Source organism: Arachis duranensis, chromosome 10 (genome assembly GCF_000817695.3).
Source record: "Arachis duranensis cultivar V14167 chromosome 10, aradu.V14167.gnm2.J7QH, whole genome shotgun sequence".
Taxonomy (NCBI): Eukaryota; Viridiplantae; Streptophyta; class Magnoliopsida; order Fabales; family Fabaceae; genus Arachis; species Arachis duranensis.
The window spans coordinates 92460643-92480198 of NC_029781.3; the positions used below are offsets into that span (position 1 = coordinate 92460643).

General features: G+C 33.7%; 1 protein-coding gene and 1 long non-coding RNA gene across 8 annotated transcripts; one reads left to right on the plus strand and one right to left on the minus strand.

Annotated features, from left to right (window-relative positions):
- Positions 1-12712: 12712 nt before the first annotated feature.
- Positions 12713-16726, plus strand: LOC107470996 (uncharacterized). Of its 5 annotated transcripts, none has more exons than XR_008004498.1 (6): positions 12713-12978; positions 14887-15064; positions 15183-15418; positions 15494-15716; positions 15816-15908; positions 16210-16726. XR_008004498.1 is itself a non-coding variant. In XM_052255846.1 (5 exons), the coding sequence occupies exons 3-5, from the start codon at positions 15510-15512 to the stop codon at positions 16384-16386; spliced, it is 477 nt and encodes a 158-aa protein (XP_052111806.1). In that variant the 5' UTR covers positions 12713-12978; positions 15183-15418; positions 15494-15509; the 3' UTR covers positions 16387-16726. The 5 variants fall into 5 exon arrangements, 2 of the variants coding, with proteins under 2 accessions (XP_052111806.1, XP_052111807.1); XR_008004500.1 differs by having other exon boundaries at positions 15819-15908; XR_008004499.1 differs by having other exon boundaries at positions 14887-14974.
- Positions 16727-17322: 596 nt separating this feature from the next.
- LOC107470876 (uncharacterized) lies at positions 17323-19483 on the minus strand. Of its 3 annotated transcripts, none has more exons than XR_001588518.3 (5): positions 19378-19483; positions 19017-19091; positions 17670-17783; positions 17451-17513; positions 17323-17345 (listed from the first exon to the last, which is right to left on the minus strand). It is a non-coding gene; the product is annotated as an uncharacterized LOC107470876 (long non-coding RNA). The 3 variants fall into 3 exon arrangements; XR_002369208.2 differs by having other exon boundaries at positions 17328-17345; positions 17612-17783; XR_002369206.2 differs by lacking the exon at positions 17323-17345 and having other exon boundaries at positions 17380-17513; positions 17612-17783.
- Between the last annotated feature and the right edge of the window lie 73 nt (positions 19484-19556).

Below are 19556 nucleotides of genomic sequence, written 5' to 3' on the forward strand. Positions count from 1 at the left end.
CCTCCCCCCGAATGGATGGCCACGTCAGTTGACCTCCCGCTCGACCCACCCATTGCTTCCCCTCCCCCCACTATAAGATACATGGGGAATTGCAGTGGCTATTTACCAGCGACTATTTGAACCGCCATGAATTGGCAGAATAATGTTAGTTCTGGTAGTGTAATAAGGTTCCGCTCCAATTGATCGGAGTAGCGACGGTTTTGGATCCTAACCGCGGCAATAACCTTTTGGGGGGTTGTTTTATTAAAATACACAAACAAAAATAACCCGCTCCAAATTGATCAGAGTAGCGACAATTTTGGATCCTAACCACCGCAATAACCTTTGGGGGGGTTGTTTCATTAAAATACACAAACAAAAATAACCCGGCGCCATTATTCTTCACCTTTAGCGCGCAAACTCCACCAGAGCAAAGGCACCAATTACCATCCCTAAGATACCCTACTGTCATGACTCTTCCCTCCGTCAGTTCCAGCCGCCATGTCTGTATCATTGTTTTTCCCGTCACTATTCTCCTCCCTTCGTTGTGTAGCTCCTGCGTGCGAAAGTAAATGGAATGGGTTGTCCAAGTCTTCTCCCTCCATCGTGAACGTCCATGTCGTCATCGGCATCCTCCCCAACCATCCGTCCTGGTGTCGTCGTCGGCAGCCTTCCTCCTTGTCCTGTTGTGCGTTGCTGATCACCCTCTCTCCCCTATCTCTGGTTCATTCTTCTCCCTTGTCCCAATTTAATTTTAGTGGTTGTTGATAAATTAATTTTTCATCAATTTTATCTCTGTGCCTTCTGAATTTTGTTTCTAGCAACTTTGATCGATTAATTTTTTCTAAATTTTTCTTCCCTAATTTAACATTTTGATTAATTTTTTCAATTTTTGAACCCCTTGAGTCTTGATATTTTAGTATTTATTGCTTGAAGTCATCACTAAATAAAACTAATAAGGAAGAAGACCTCATTCCTGAATCCAAGGGTGGCTTAGAAAATACCAAAGCTTAATGTGTATTTATGAATATCTGAATTATTGTGCAGTGTAGAAAAGGATGAAGGGCAAGTTTGGTAGCTTAATTGATTACTATTTTTCAATTTTATTTGGCTTCTGATTATGCCCAAATGGATGTATTTGTGTTTGTATGTGTGTGTCTAAGAGATTTATGAAATGATTTTTGTGAGACAAACTATTAAGCAGCTGGTTATAGTTATGGGACAAAATCTAAGCAAATTGATACTGTTGTGATCTATCTAATGCTGCTGTTGGTACATTTTGGACTCATTATATTGTGGTTAGAACTCAACTTTAAAGAGTATTTGTGAAGGATTTCCTATAATTTGTATGTCTTGTTTTGGTGATCAAAAAATGAATGCTAAATATGTAAATGATGTTTGGAAGGTTGGAAAAAAATTGAAAAAAAAGGTTGACAGGGTTGAGATAGAGATAGTTATTAAGAGAATAATGGGTGGGGATGAAGGAAAGGAGATTAGAGAAAATGTCTTGAATTTGAAGGAGAAGGAAAATTTGTGTTTGAAAGGAGGTGGTTCCTCCTATAATTACCTTAATGCCTTGGTTAATGACATGTTGCTTTGATAAATATATGTAATTCTTTGTCTATAGTTATAAAAATTGAAATGTTTGTTATGAATATGTATAACTCATATATTGTTATATATATAGGGCTATTTTGTTATGTAATTATTGAAGACTACTGTATATGGTAGTTTTCTTCTCTACGTATGGCATCTAATCCAATTGCACGTTGAAAAACATGTTCAATGAGAATTTCTTGGACAAGAGAAAATTATGAATTTATTATAGACAATTGATAGTTGAGATAATAATTCATACAAAAAATAGAGTAAGGCAAACTTGGAAGTGAACTCCTAAATTGACATTGATAATAGATTTTTATGATTAATTCCATATCTTAGTTCAATATGATAGTTTCTATATTGATTTGTGGTTTATTAATAAAAATAAAGTTGTTTATTTTCATAATGTAATTGAAATAGTGAAAACTTAAAGATGGTCACATGAAGAGGAGAAAGAAATGTTAAAAAACTGTAAATAATTACATGGGGAGAAATCCTTTAATAATTAATTCATAATAAACTAAAAACATGAAAAGGAATCATTACAGTTTACAGATTTTTACAAAAAAATCTATTTTATTAGTGAAGATTAAAAATACACTTTTGCATGATATAATATAAAAATAATAAAATTAAGAAAACTTGCTATTTGGATAAAATTTTAAAGAACATTGATGATACATTCATTTACCTGTAATAAGCATTTTAAAATGGTCTAAGCAAAATGATTTGTTGAGCGAAAGTTTAAAGGAGTCATTAACTGTAAATAGGAAGGTGTTTATGGTTTGGTTAATAAAAAAATTAAACCAATTTTTTGGTTAACCAAAAATATAATTTTGATTAATTAATCGAATTAGTTGTACATGATAAAATCGATTATTAACCGGTTAGTAAAATTTGAAATTGATTTTTAATTGGTTATTAAAATAACCAATTTTAAAAAATAATTGATTTTTATATAGAAAATCGGTTTTTACACTAAAATCGGTTTTTACACAAAAAAATAGTTTTTACACCTAAAAATCGATTTTTATACAAATTAATTTTTTTACATATAAAAATTCAAATTTTTATTTTTTTTAAATTAAATTTTTTAATCTAAAAAATAAATTTTTTTTCTTTCTAAATGATACGAGTAATATTTGTAAATAATAAAATCCCTTCTATTACAAATATTTCTATTTTTCTTCAATATCTTCCCTGTTCAAAGGCATAATCTACTCCATAATGACACGGTCTTTTTGAACTTTTTTTTAACTTTTCACTTCAGCAAAATAATGAAAAATAAATATAATTTATTATATAGTATGTAATAATTTTTATATGTTAGTTTAATAAATTAAATAAATTAATATTTGAAAAAAATAAAAAAAAGTAGCTGTCACATACGATAATGGCTTAGTTTGTTCATCAAATGAGGGTTACAAACTACGGCACATAACAAACTAACAGAAAGAAGATAATATATTAATAACGGTTTGAATTTGTTTTTTAGTTCTTAATCGTGTTCTTTAAAGTTTTCTACTAGTGTGAACATAAAATATACCTTACGTGCACTTTTTGCTTTCTTTTCATTAACCTATTTAATAAAATATTTAAATAAATAATTAAGTTCAACGTCAGCCTCATAATATATAGCAATTATTACGAGCGATTAGAAGAATATTTGATATAATTATTAAATGAATAAATATCATTAACAATTTATTTATTTCTTAAAATAAAAAATATTCCTACTTAACAATTAATATTTCTACAACCATAATTTGACATGTATGATACGTGAACACCACTCTTGATTGTATCTTATACCGTATTGATCGTAACGACAAAAAGAAAGAGGATACATAACTGTGTCCTATCCGTACTGTATGCATATGGAAGAATTGTCGTTTTGAAATTAGGTTTTGATTTTAATTTGGTTTTGGTTTTGGTTAATCGGTTGAAAATCGATTTTTTAATTTGATTTTGGTTAACCAATTTTAAAAAATATGAATATAATTTTTAAAATTATTTTATTAAACTGGTTAACCAAAATGTAGTTATAGTTTTTTAACCAGTTAACTACATTTTGGTTTTTTTATGAACACCCCTAGTAAATAAATTGTTCTAATCTTAAATATGTTTAAATTTGAACTTGAATTTGAACAAAACAAAAATATGCGTGAAAAAGTGAGTAGATAGATGAATTGTCTCCTTTTGCATGTGTTACCAAATAGTATAATCAAGATTATCAATAGGTGCATACACAAGGAACCCACTAGATTATGTATAAATGCAAGTTGGGAAAAATCTGTTATGGCTAAAATAAGTGCATTGGTGGTCCTCATTGTCACAAGGCCTTTCAACTTGCTCAGTTGCTACATTTTTTAGTTTATTGTATCGTTGCCTGATAACACTTTAGTGCAATTTTTGGTGAAGATTTTCTGTCCTACGAAAACTACCATGTAATATGTCCATATTTTTTTCGATTTTTTTAGTGATCTTGGCAATTTATTGTGCTAATTCTAACTTTGTGAGTTGCAGGTTTTTTATGCTTTTTCGAGTTGTAGTTCATCTCCTAACGAAAAATTGTAGTTGTCCTATTTTATCTTGATACTCAACTAAGTCTTTGGTTGATTACTCGAGTTATATTGATTACCTAGATTTGCACCTTTCTTAATTTTATTTAATTAAATTAATGGGTGCACAATTTGAATAAGACAATAACTCGTGAAAAGTACACATATAGTTGGTAACAAAACTTATATATATTTAGAAATTTGATGTACATGTTAAAACTAGTTAACTTAATTCCTTTTTCTATTAGCTTCTTTTATTTAACTAACTATAACAATTTTAAAGTCTTTATTTTTTTTTAAGAATCGATTGTTTACCTCTTTGATACTTTTATCTTAAGTATTTTCTTAATTCTAACCACTACCCCTCTTTTCTTTTTTTTTTTTTATGAGGAAGGTTTTCTTTTCCATTTCATTTTTTTGGCTTTGGAACCAGTGCTTCTTTCTTCCAATAATTTTTTTAGAAAGTGCAAAATTTTCTATGAGTAAGCAACTTTCTCGAATCATCTTGTGTGCTACGTATTGTCCTGGATGCTAATAACTCTGTTTTCTGTTTTTCATTTTAAGAGTTATTCTCCCAGTTTATTTCAAGCAGTATGACTATTGCATAGTATACATTCCCTTAATTTAGTTAAGATTTATTGTTAACTTTTTTTGGTAGTCTGACTTTATTATTTGAATTTTCGTTGTTCTATTATATCATTAAATTAGATATTAATAAGAGTTGGATTTCAAAGCCACGAGATGGTCCAGAATATAGAGACGGTTTGAACAGATTCTTAGATTTCACATTCGCCAATGTAACATCCGATTTATCCATGTCCGAAGTGCGGATTCCTCCTTTTCCAAAATAGAGAGGTTGCGTACGATCATTTGCTAATAAACCCTTTCCCCTCTAATTATACATTTTGGATACATCACAGTGAGAGACGCGTGGAAGAGACCTCAAGTGACGGACAAGAAGCAGAACCCGATAGAAATTTCAATGCTCCAATGCTTGATATGGTCCACGAGGCATTCAACTTCCCAGGACTTCATGACGATGAAGAAGACTTAGTGAATGAACATGCTGGAGGGGATGCGAAGGAGTTACCGTACCTATATAATGAACCTAGTCGCGAGGCCCGCAATTTTCATGACCTACTCGATGATGGAGAGCAGAAGTTATACCTAAGATGTTTAAAGTTCTCTATGCTTTCTTTCTTGGTGAGGCTGTATCATATAAAATCCATGTGCGGAGTGAGCGACAAGGCCTTCGGAATGATATTGGAGTTGCTGGCAAACGCCTTTGAGCATGACGGATTCTGAGCAATATGCACGATTGCAGCGGTTATACATGTCTAGTAAGACAGCTGTTGATATGTTGTGGTATAAGAGAGGTCGTAACTCTAAAGGTATGTATAAGCATCCAAGGGACGGCAGGCATAGAAAGCATTTGACAAAAGATATTCTGACTTCTCTGGCACTTCGCGCAGTGTTCGCTTAGCCTTAGCTAGTGATGGTTTCAACCCTTTTGGAAACATGAGCCCAAAGTACTCAATTTGGCTCGTGGTTCTTATTCCGTACAACCTACCTCCCTGGATTTGCATGAACCCCGCCTCTTTTATCCTCTCCATAATTATTCCTGGTCCTAAAATGCCTGGACATGATATAAATGTCTACCTACAGTCCTTGATCGATGAGTTGAAGCAGTTGTGGGTTGGTGTTGAAACATACAATGCTAACGAAAAAAACATTCAAGATGTATGCTACGTTGATTTGGATAATCAATGATTTTTCAGGCTTGGACAACTTATCCGGGTAGAATACGTACGGTGGGAGAGCTTGTCTTATGTGCAATTTGAACACTGAGACTAATCGGCTTACACAAAGTCATAAATGGTGTTTCATAGGTCATCAATGCTTTTTGAATCAGGATCACAAATATAAAAAAGACCAGGGTAGATTTGATGGAAAGATAGAGGCTAGAGGTCCACTTGTCAAATTCTCTGGTGTAGACATTATGAGACAATTAGAGGATGTGCATGTCCAACTTGGCAAGGTGTAATCAATTGCTAGGAAAAGGACACATGGACAGCATACTACCGTGCAAGACGAGTCTCCTTGAAAGAAGAGGAGTATATTCTTTGAGCTCCCATATTGTGAGAACAATGAACTGCGTCACAAACTTGATGTGATGCACATAGAGAAGAATGTGTGCGACAATATAGTTTTTACCATACTGAATGAGAAAGGCGATAAACCTAAAGACCACCTCAAAGCTCGAAAAGACCTCTAGTTGATGGGAATCAATCATGAATTATGGCCACACGAAGATGGAAAGTACCCCTCCATCGTCTTTACTATGTCCAATCCAAAGAAGGATGTCTTTCTAAGAACTATCAAGAATGTAGTCTTTCCAGATGGGTACTCCAAGAACATTTCTCGTTGTGTTGACTTACGACAGTGCAAGTTGTCGGGCTTGAAAAGTCACGACTGTCACAGTCTAATGGAACATCTACCGCCAATTGCGTTAAGGAATGCATTGCCTGCCCCAGTGTCTTCTGTCTTGGCAAATTTATCATCTTTTTTAGCAGAATATGCAACAAATCCATAGACCCTCAATAACTTCCTCTTCTTTAGGATCATGTCGTCTATACCATGTACCTCATGGAGATGATTTTCCCCTTCTTTCTTCACAGTCATGATTCACTTGACTATGCATCTGGTTGAGGAGGTGTACCTTGGTGGCCCAGTACATTATTGGTGGATGTACCCAATTGAAAGGTAATTATCAAACAAATTTGTGTTTATCTTTTTTATTCCGGTAACCCACACATACTAAGTCACGTGTTATATTCTCAAAGATACCTATGTCGTCTCAAGCAGTACGTGTGTAATAGATCACAACCAGAGGGCTCAATTACAGAGGGATACTTATCTGAGTAGATTCTCATATTCTGTTCAAGATAACTAGATCATGTCGAGAGTAGGATTAATCGACCAATGCGTGTTGACGATCGACCGCATGAACCAATGCCTAGTAAAAGTGCAAACATGTTCCCATAGGTTGGAAAGGTTGTGGGGGTGCTTCTTTTTACACTCTCACACGAACTGAAAATTTCAAGCTTACCATCACGTATTGGTAAATTTCCGGGCCGTGAAAAATTTTTTAGAGTAAGTGCATTTGAAATTATGGAATACGATAATGATCTACTATAGTTGGAGATTCTGACATGAAATTATTGTGATCTATCCAGTGATTTCAGAGCCATCATGAAAAGAAAGTTGCGAAGTAAAACAATGTCCTAGTCTCATAGACAATGTTGTGCACAAAGAATTTCTCGAGTGGCTCAAATTTGAGGTGAATCCTATTATGATTAATCCATTTACATATTCGATCGTGTCCTGTCATTTGTATCCCAAACTGATGAAACACATAATTGTCCCTTGCCATGTTCCATTGGGAAGCATCAGGCATTCGAATAAATTGCAATGGTTTGCATGTGGACCCAATGTTCAAGTTAGCCTCTTTACATCTTACAACATAAATGGATTTAAGTTTAGAACCGTGTTGAAAGAGGAAGGGTTGAAAACCCAGAATAGCGGGGTTTATGTCACTTCTGACACTAGGAGTTATGCAAGCAAGCGTGACAGTAATATTGCTATTGGTAGCATCTCATATTACAAAAAACCGATGGACATCATTAAGTTGAATTACAATGGTCAATTCACAGTTGTCTTATTTAGATGTATCTGAGAAAACACCACCTTTGGTAGAGGCGTAAAACAAGACTTTTTGGGACACACATTGGGCTAGTTCTCTCATCCGATTCATACCAGTGATCGAAAAGATGACAAACTGTATATTCTTGCATCCAAAGCTCACTTTGTATACTATGTGGATGATGAAGTTGATAAGAAATGGAGTCTAGTAGTCCATGTGAAGCCAAGAGATTTGTTTCATATGGGTGAAGACAATGAACATTGTCAGGACGAACTTTCTCCTAAATCGAGTTTGACTGGGTTGTTTGAGTGTGATGTCGAAGGTTTGTCGTTGAGAAGGAATGGCGATTTAGAAGAACCCACCACTGATGCCATCGATACATGAGAAGAGGCTGCCAATTTATAGATGTATTTAGTTACAACTAGCAATTAGCATATAATAGAAATTAGAACATAAAAACACTTGAATCATATTACTCATTAGTGACAATTGATCCACTTGGAAAGTGATGTTAATAATATATTTTATCCTGAAGTTATTTAATTTGTCATTTGTTTAACCTACTGTACTTGGAGTTATATATTGATTGACATGATCGAACTTACCGGAGAAATTGGAAGAGAGGGACCTCTTTCTTTGTGGCTCTAGCATCTCATTTTGCAAGACGATGGAACAGGCATTTCCGTTCTCTTTGCTGGAGCATGCAACATCATTCGTAAAAGACTTCTGTTTCAATAAGTTGCTTATTAACTCATGGCTGGATGCATTCTCAGCACACAGGCACATAGGTGATACTATTAGTATAGCGCATGGAGAAATTAGGACAGTACAATCTCATATGTTTGCCAACAAAAGGGTGTTTTTTACTATTTTAAACTGCCATAATCAATGTAGTGGTTTTATTATCTTGTAAACAAAAGACACGACCAAAGGTCTTACATTTTTTTAGACTCTCAACATTGTAGGATTTGATTCAATTTAGAGCAAAATATCACAATAAATTTCGCTTCGAGTTTATAACAAGCACATAGATATTTCTTTCGCACTAAATACTGGAGAAGGTGAAGGTAAAATCTGGATTTAGGAACCAAGTGTATGAATTGTCAATATGAAAGTACGTTGACCCATGCTATTACATGTCCAAATGCATGTTATTATTGTTAGAGGTGGCACTCAAATATGCTGTGTTTTTACATTTATTTAGCCACTTAGCCTCACAGGGCACAGCATGCGCCAAATGGCATATTTTGATGCTGACAAAGTCTTCTATAAATATTTTCCAACTCAAATTTACGAAAACTAAAACAAATATATTTTTAGTGACTGACTTCTTTCTACTAATTCAATTCAGGAACAAAGAGAATCCCCTCACCTCCCGATCTTTTTCTATAGGAGTAAAGTGCTTTAGATCTTTAATAGTTTAGCAAAGTCAAATTATAAAATTTTCTATTAACACATGCCCTTGATTTCATGCTGAAAGTATTGGATCTGTTTCATTTGTATGAATTTTTAGGTCATACTTTTCATTTTTGTAATAGAGAAATCAAGCAAGATAGTACTTGTTTATAACAGTTGCGATTCATAAACTAGTCACCACCCAAGTGGTTATGTTATGTCTCTTTATGATATATATCCTTAAGTAGTAGACAAGACATTGCGATTTATGATAACTCAGGTACTACTACTAATTTAATACTAAGTCTTGAATAAATATATAATATATAAATGAGAAAAGAAAGAAATCATGGTTGTAATTTTGTTAATAGTGAAACATGAAACCTCGTGAGTGGTATATTGCAGTTGCAACCAGTTACAAATACTATCTCCTCATTCATTTTATAATTCATTATAGCTTCTGCCACTTTTTGATGTTGTTTTTGTTTTCTTTGACTTTTTTCCAAGTTCTTGTCCACAATAGAATAATATGGACAATCTGGAGCTTGATTTTGATTTTGATTTTTATTTTGCAATTTATGTTCCTTAACGTGATCAATCATGTATCCCTTAAGCATTAGTAAAATAATGTTCATCTAATTGCAAACTTGAACTTTTTGATAGTCTAGTGATGTTGATTGAGACTGTTTTGTTTAGTGAATGGCATATTTTGAAATCCATAACTCACTATTGTAATTTATTGGTAGTGAATGTATCAGTCCTTGCCTTTGAATCTTTGAACTGTATATCAAACTTTGCTTGCTTTGAACAAAAATTTGGTCCACATCAAATTCTGCTTTTTTTATCAGTTACTTGCACTTTATTATTTAATTAATTACCTTGGTTTCTAGTTGGCATATTCTTTAGTTGTCCTGAAGCTTGAAATGTTGCCGATGTTGAATGAAAAGTGCCTCTGATTAGTTGTGTTGATGACTTCTAGCTTCCAATTATTGCACTGCTTCAAACTATACTTTTTTATACTGTGCAGGCATGCTATGAATAGTCTGATTGTTGAACTTGAAATTACATCTCAAGAGGAATTCATTTCTATAGAAAGAGGTCTTACATGACTTTAGGAACGTAAGCCAAACAAGACGTTTATAGTGTTAAGTGGTGCACGAAATTGCAATCACCCTTTTTGCAATCCGCACAACTAACCAGCAAGTGCACTGGGTCGTCCAAGTAATACCTTACGTGAGTAAGGGTCGAATCCCACGGAGATTGTTGGATTGAAGCAAGCTATGTTTATTTTATTAATCTTAGTCAGGATACCAATAGGGTTCTTTAGCCTCGTATAAAGTAAAAAGGGCATAAAATAAATGGTTGTTACTTTAATAATGGAGAATATGTTGGAGTTTTGGAGATGCTTTGTCCTCTGAATTTCAACTTTTCCTTGAAATCCTTTTCCCACACGCAAGGATCCTTCCATGGCAAGCTCTATGTAGGGTGTCACCATTGTCAATGGCTACTTCCCATCCTCTCAGTGAAAATGGTCCAAATGCTCTGTCACAGCACGGCTAATCATCTGTCGGTTCTCAATCAGGTTGGAATAGAATCCAGATAAGAACAAGCGTGTTTGAATGGAAAACAAAAGTAATTGCATTAATTCATCAAGACGCTGCAGAGCTCCTCATCCCCAACAATGGAGTTTAGAGACTCATGCTGCCAAAGAGTGCATAATTCAGATCTGAAAATGTCATGAGGTCCAGAGTTAATCTCTAAAAGTTGTTTAAATAGTAAACTAGTAACCTAGGTTTACAGAATATGAGTAAACTAAGATAATTGGTGCAGAAATCCACTTCTGGGGCCCACTTGATGTGTGCTGGGGCTGAGACTTAAGCTTCTCACGTGCCTGGGGCTGTTTTGGGCGTTCAACGCCAGGTTGTAACCTGTTTCTGGCATTGAACTCCAGCTTGTAACCTGTTTCTGGCGCTGGACGCCAGACAGCAGCATGATACTGGCGTTGAACGCCAGTTTACGTCATCTATCTTCGCGCAAAGTATGAATTATTATATATTGCTGGAAAGCCCTGGATGTCTACTTTCCAACGCCGTTGAGAGCGCGCCAATTGGACTCCTGTAGCTCCAGAAAATTCATTTCGAGTGCAGGGATATCAGAATCCAGCAACATCAGCAGTCATTTTTCAGCCTAACTCAGATTTTTGCTCAGTTCCCTCAATTTCAGCCAGAAAATATCTGAAATCACAGAAAAACACACAAACTCATAGTAAAGTCCAGAAATATAATTTTTGCCTAAAAACTAATAATATTCTACTAAAAACTAATTAAAACATGCTAAAATCTACATGAAATTACCCCCAAAAAGCGTATAAAATATCCGCTCATCATTAAGCTTAACCATATTTTTTTTGTATAATTTGTAATACCTTAGACTTGATTGCTTATGATGTATCTTTCCGGTTTAGCTCGAGATAAGATTCAAGGGACTCTGGAAGAGATAGGAGAGATAGTTCAAAATTCAGTGCAAGAAGAAGACGTTATGCTTGCCGATAGTTCTTATGAGGTTGTTTCTACTGGACACAATACTTCTATGCTAACTTTTGACCTCAATAAAACACCAAAAGAGAATGAGATCTTTTGACTTATGTTTGTTTGATAGCATAGTTTGACTTAGGTTTTAGATTACAATTGTTTCTTGTTAGATACCTTTGATTTTTAACAGACATTGGTTGGACTTGTTGCCTAAAAATTTGGGATTGAATTGAACTCGACTGGTTATTACCTTGTATTTGGATGTTGAATTTGATAAAGTAGTAATGAATTTGTTGGAGATTGAACTCAAATTGACTTGAGTTACCGCAGTTAGTATTTTGTAACTTGAAATGGTTTGGAGACATGATTCCTTTGAATCCAAGGCTCTTATATTTTTTATTTTCTTCTATATATGTAATTATGGTATAAAGAATATAAATATATATCCTCTAAATGATGAAACTACTTAAAGAATTGTTGCCTATTATCATGACTATTACATCATTGAGATAATATAGATTAATTAAAAGACATGTATAGATTTTGGGTACGATATAGAATACAGATTTATCATTACGCATAGAAACTAAGTTTAATTTAAACTAATGATTTAATTTATTTTGCTCAGAATTATTATAGTCGCATTATTATATTTTTACCATTAATTATGTTACTTGGGATTTTAAAAAATTAATTGTTTAAAATCGGTAATTTTAAGCAACAAAGTTAATGTATTCATATTAATTTAAAATTGGTAATTATTATTATAATTATAACTTAAATTATTGTTTGCATTTTCTTATCCTGTTGCAATGATTTATTGTTTTTATTATTATTATTTTTATTATAATAATTTGATGCTACCATTAACACCTAATGAGGACCCTAATATATTACTCCTTGACTTCTCAAATTACGGAACCCACCCCCACTCATATAATCCTTATTATTCTCATTACTACTAAACCCTATATAGTTCAGCCCCTCTATCCGTTGCCGTTGGCCATGGTCTTCTTCTCCACGTCATGCTTGAAGTTGTGGCATTGTCGTACCCGTCCTCATCCCCAAGTTGGTATCCGTTGTCGTCATTGTCGGCCGGAAGAACGTCTCTGTCCCCGCGGCAAGCCCTTGTCCTCGAGCCCCTTTTCTCTCTGTCCGAGGCCCCGTCGTTCCTCTCTCGCTTTCAATACCATTCCTCCCGCTGCCGGTAAGCACCAATTGTTTATTCTGTGTGGTTGCTGATTTGCTTAGAGAAAGTGACGCTATTAATGAGCTTATAGTTGACATGCATGATTCTCTTGATCTTGTTAGCTGAGTTAATTTGTTGAGGGAGTTCTGAGTTGGGTTTATGATATTTTTGAATGAGGTTTTAAGTGAGTTAATGCTGAGTAGGATTTGTTAGATGCGCGTATATGTTGGTGCCATTCATTGTTTTAAAAATTTCTTAATCCTGAATTTTGTTGCTGAATATAGTCGCTTCTTAATGAGACTAATGAGAAAGTTTTACTCAGCAAGTCTAATCTTTTAGCTTTAGCATTCTATTGTTCCCTCCTTCAATTTATTACTCCTTTAATTGTCATTGTTGCATATACACTTTATAGTTGTTGTTGACTGTATATTCTTTATATTGGTGCTGCTAATTTAATTTAATTTGAGTTTGTTATCTAACAGAAGTTATTGCTTTTCATATTGTTAATTGTTATTCTTAAATTATGATTTTGTATGTAAATAATCAAAAATTGAGATTTGTGTAAAGCCAATACAATTTGGGTAGTCACAATATTGTAACTGCAATGTCCCTTTTACTTTTCTTATTGTTACCTAGTTTATTTGTATTCTTTTTTGCCGCTGGTTCTCCTGATTTTCTAACTGCAATTTTAGAAAAGCAACATGTTTAAGGAAAAAATAAGTGTTGAAGAAGAGATTCTCTCATTATTCGTGCTTTATTCCTCTGCCACACACACTCAATTCAAGTGAAAAGATAAAAAATATTATGATATATATTCCTTTTTAAAAAATAATTTGTAGCAAACATTCTTCCTCCCAAAATTTGAGTCATTCATCTTCTTGCCAAACTCTACACTCCATTAGTTGTTAAATATTCGTATGCCTTATGTTCAAAAATTACCATGTTCCTCCTGCACACATTTTTACACTATTTAAATAATTGCAAAGTATATACATAATTATTTTTCTATGTTTATGGCTACATATCCTTTCCTTTATCCACATTTCAAAGAAATCCTTTGTATTATTTGGGTTAGATTGGTTTTCATTTCTACACCTGGATTATTTGAGCTTTGTTTTATAATGAATAAAGAGGTACTCCCTTTAATTCACTTTGCTTATACATGCATAAATTACAGTAAGCATCACTCGCTTGTACAATATTTAGTTTAACCAATGATCTATCTTTTGTATTTAGTGATCTTGCTTAACATAAATTATAGCCCCACACAAGTTATCAAAATTGTTCTTGGATTGTGATTGTTGAGCATTATCTTGGTCACTTTTTGTGTAAAATCAAGTCCATGTCCAATGTAAGACTATTTGTAATGCTAAAATACTCTGTTAGATAAGAATAATCAATTACTAAAATAATCAAATATGTTATATAACCTAATAATTTTTTTTTTGTGTTGAGGTTGAACAAGTCTACTTGCATTATTATGTTGAAGGCTGCTATTATTTTTTGCCTTGAACCTGGTATTGATTCAAAGATTTTATGTTTCTCTATATTTTGGTTTGGATTTGTTGTTTTGCTTATAAATATCAAATTTTGTACATATAATTTGCACTTATACCATAAATTTTGCTGTTGTGCTGATATTTTTTGGCACTGAAGATTTTCTAGTTTATATATGGATGCATTTCTATATGAGAAAAAAATATTCAAATGCTTGTTTCTATATATTATAATCCAAATGTAGTATATTAAGATGCCCAGGATAGGTCGTTACATGAAGATATCTAAGTTAGACATAGCATGCTAGCGACCTCAAGTAGGATCTGCTGCGGCTTCATACTCCCATCAAGTAGACTGCATGATTCCCCCGTCCAGTGGCGGTGGTTCCCTCGTAGCCTCATCTTTACACCCTTTTCATCTTCCCTGTAGCAAACCACCACCTGCTCCACAAACTTGCACGAATGGTGTTCAAAACTCAGAGTTGAACGATGAAGACTTAAACCCAGAAGCAGATGAGGTAGATTCTTTTGAGCAATACATTGATAACCTGTTTGCTGCATCGGAGGCTCAAAAGCACAAGGGATGCAAGACCACAGAATTTTGGGATGTAAAAACAATTAGTATACAAGAATTTATTTAATAAAATTTTTTATGCTCTATTTTTCTATGATTTCATCGCATCTTGGCCACAATGGTTACTCATACAGACTAATTATGATGTATAGAATCTGATGGTACAATCAAACAAGCTCATTTGAGAGTGAAGGAAGCTATGAAGCCACCTAATGGTAGAAAGATCGTACTCAGGTTCAACGAGAACTTGCAACCAATTGGAGCTTAAGCTGGTATATTGAGCGGCGTTCTCAGATTGCTAGGATCTGACTACACCAAATTCCTAATTTGCGAGAAAGACTGGAGAAAGGTTTGCTCCAAGGACAAGATTTATAATGAATGTGTAAAGGTAAAAACTTATATTTTTGTAGAATTTGAGAATCTTAATTTGACACCTACTAACAATTTAATTTTACTATTACAGAAAATGTTCCATTTTGATGAAGATAATGGGAGGAATTATCAAGCGTACAATTTTAAAAATGTTAGGAAGGGCTTGGAAGGAAACGAGGAATAGGTTGTACCATGAACATGATCATTATGACTCACAACTGACTATTAAACAAAATATTAAAGGCCGCCCACCGTGGATTACTGCGGATCATTGGAGATGGTATCTTGATTATCACAATAGTGAAGACGCAAAGGTAATATAATTTTATTTCATAACAGAACAAGTCTATTTATGTTACATGGAATTAGTAAAAAATGGTGTCTAGTAACCTTTACTTTTGATGGCATGATAGAAGAAGTGTAGGAAAAATGCTGTGAATCAATCAAAACAGCTATATACTCACATTAGCAGATCAAAAATCTTGGCAAGGCTCGGAGAAGAAGAGGTAATTTACATTTGACTCACTTTTTGAACCTTCTCTTCATCTACATATTCACTTTTTAAACTATATTGTTACCGTCGGAACAACAAGGGAGGATAGTTGGTAGAGGAAAGTTATGGACCTTAACGCACAAACAACCTAATAGCTCATATCTTTATGATGCAACTCTGTCTATTGGTATAAGTAATGTGTTAAGAATCGATAAATTGTTTCTCCTAGGTTTTATTTTTTAAAATTGTGTTGAAAGTCTATGCAGTTAGCAGTTAGCTAATAAATGCTTATGTTTGCTTATCTATGTGTGTAGGAAAGAATTGCAGAGATTGAGCAACATGATGAATCCTCTAGACTATTGTCTCAGAATGATTCACTTGCTCAAGCTCTCGGAAAGGAGCACTTGGGTAGAGTGCGTGGCATGGGTACCATACCGACTTCTAGTCAAGTCTTCGTTACAAATTCCCATCAGCCCAGCAATGGAGCTTAAAGAGAGGAAACCCAAAGGGTGTTGCTTGAATTACAAGCAAAGCTAGCGACCGAAAAATTAAAAAGAAAGGCAGTAAAGGATGAAGTAGCATCCGAAAAAATAAAAAGGCAGGCAGTGGAGGATGAAGTAGCAGCCGGGAAGATAAATATGCAGGCGATGGAGAGTGCTCGGAGATGTATAATTCAAGGACAAGATGGGGAGCTGCCATTAGACGTCCCTACATGGATAAATTTGTTGGAGGGACATAGTGGAAAGTAAATCTTAAGATTGAATTTTTTTTTAATATACACTTTTTTATTGTTGACTATGCAACTCTTTTTAAGGAATACACTTTATTGATATTTGGATAAATATATGAATTCGCTTTATAGTTTTGCTAATGTTATTTACTCATCAATTTATTTTTTCAGATACAAAATAATTAAGATTTGTAATATTTAAAAATTCCAAAAATAACAAAAGAAATAAAAAATAATACCAAGTACACTCAAATTAAAAAAAAGCATTGATTGCCAATGCAAAATACAATATTTTTGCGGTCATTGGCGGGAAAATAGTCACGATTACAAAATGGCCGAAAATAAATTAAAAAATACCGAATATTAGATAGCGGGGTTTTTAACCACCACTAAATAAATTTGAAAAACTCAACGGTCCTTAGATAACAGTGGTTCAAAACCGTTAGCAAAGTATCGTCGAATTCAAAGTTAGTCAAATAGCGGTAGTTTAAATCAACCGACACTAATCCATGATTTTCCTGTAGTGTGCTAGCGGTTCATTAGAACCGCCACAAAATTAAATCTCCTCCCACTAAATCGCAATATTTCTAAAATCTCCAGTATGTCATTTTGCGGCGGTTTAAAACCATCGCAAATTATCGGTTTCCTTGTAATGCCCTTGGACTGACGACCACCTCTTCCCCTCCCCTCCCCCCGATGTCGTCCTTTCGTACACATTATCTGCCAATTATATGAGAATGTGGTTACTTCTTAGAAAATTCCTTATGCCCAAAATACCCGAGGGATCTATTCAAAATATCACACTTAGATAAAATACTACAAAACCTGTCACATATCTTTTCTTTATGGGATCTGTTTAGCTTTGAGCCTTCTTGCTATTGATTTTCTCTATCATAAAAGACAAATGGAAGCTGAGAGCTTTAAAATTGAAATATTACATTAGCAAAGAACAAAAAAAGCAAAATAATACAAAGAAAAAATAGTACCTTGCTTGTGCCGTCAAACTAAAAACAAATTGTATACTGAAGTGAAATAGCTAAGTACCTCTGAGTGCCATAATTATCTGATGGTTCTAGCACTAAAGTTGAGTCCCAAAATTTTTACATAATTGAGTTTGCCACATCATTAACAGTTCCAGAGCTACTTTCAACCTACAAACTACATATATATAGCTTAGTAACAAGACAATACAATCTGTACGATAATACCAAATTTAGATATAAAGATGTATGTATATAAACTTAATATATAATATTCACTGTCTGTCAGGTAAGTGGAAACCCAACATGTTTAAAAATGGATTATCAAGAAAAAGTGCAAAAAGAGTAAATAAAAGTAGGAGGCTTACAAGACTACACAAGACACAATATTATGATAATTCGAGGAGAGTAATAGCTAACTTGCAGCAATAGTCCAAATATAGCTGGAAACAATCAATATACCTAAATATCATTGCATCTAGAAGGCACAAATACTTTACCAATACAAATTCAATGATTAAGAAACACAGTTGGATAATAGATGTGGACAACCTTTATCATTTTCTTATGAACACAAAAAATTTCATAATTTGTTATGAAACTCCAGCTGAAAGATAACTAAAATTTATGCTTAATAACGATATAGTCCACTACTCAACATTTCACGAGTATTTAAAACATAACATTTACCAAAGAAATTGCAGCATTTGTTATCTGTAGAACATCTAAACAAGTAGCAATGTTTGCCGAATGCAAAACAAATAATACTCAATGCCAAAAAGTAATAATGCTTTTCCCTGGATTGGAATCATCACATCCTTCAAAGTAATGACCTTCAAAGAAATAATAATGCTTTTTCTTTGTCTTAATTTTGTGAGGAGGCTCAACTAAAGTTTCTATCTTTTCTAGCAAATTAGCAGCAACAAAATGAATACACACAAATAAGAGACTCCTATTGAAATCACAACAGCAAACTTATCGTTATAATTAAGCATAAGAATGGGAGAAGTGCATTACTATACTATAACTAAGGGAAGCAAACAAGAATCTGTTATATAACCAGTTTGAATGAATACGAGGATTAGAAAGGTTCATATATGTTCACTTTTTCATAAATTACAAGCAAAGAGATGGCAGTGTTGCAGGACATAGAATACTTTGTATGTTATGTAAGAGATGGTTAGAATCAACCTTTGCTTGTAATTTTCACATTTGGATTTCTGATAAATATATTTTTAAAGATGATTTCATTCTTAAAACTTAAAAGATTACCCCACAGAAAAAAATCATTGTTACTTTTGATTTTCCTCTAATATCATGCTTCAACCCCAACCCCAACCCGCAAAAGAAATAAAGTGAAGCAATTCAAGAAAACAAACAAAAAAAAAAAAGAAGAAAAAGGCGTTCATACCACAAAATTCAGCCTTCATTCAACTTTTTCCCTTGTCCTTTTTTGCTCAAGAGCCCTTGCCTTCAAGAAAACGTTCTGCAATACCACATCCAATATTGGAAAAAGTTGAATCAAGAAAGAGCCAAATTGGTTAAGTCATTTCACACATTTAATTGAAAAATAAAAATCTTAACATGTCAAAATTAAGATGTTAAAGCATAGAGAACATAAAGAAAGAAAAAGTTCTTATACACCCTAATAAAAAAGAAAGAATCATAATAAACGACATTGATAGCAAAAGTGAGAATTGGTAGAGCCATTAAGAATGCCAACATTGATAACAAAAGAGAAGAGGAAAGTAAAGAGAAGAGAAGAGCAGAACCTAACCCACACGCCATGGTGCTTGGTGTTGGTGACTGCTTTGCTTTACCCGCAAGAGAGTGATTAGATTGAGAGAGTAAATCCTCATAACAATATCTGAGATTCACATAATTACCTAATTTAGTTCTCGAGGTTCCAAGTCATCATAGTAGTCCCTCATATTGAGCTTCGGGCACCATA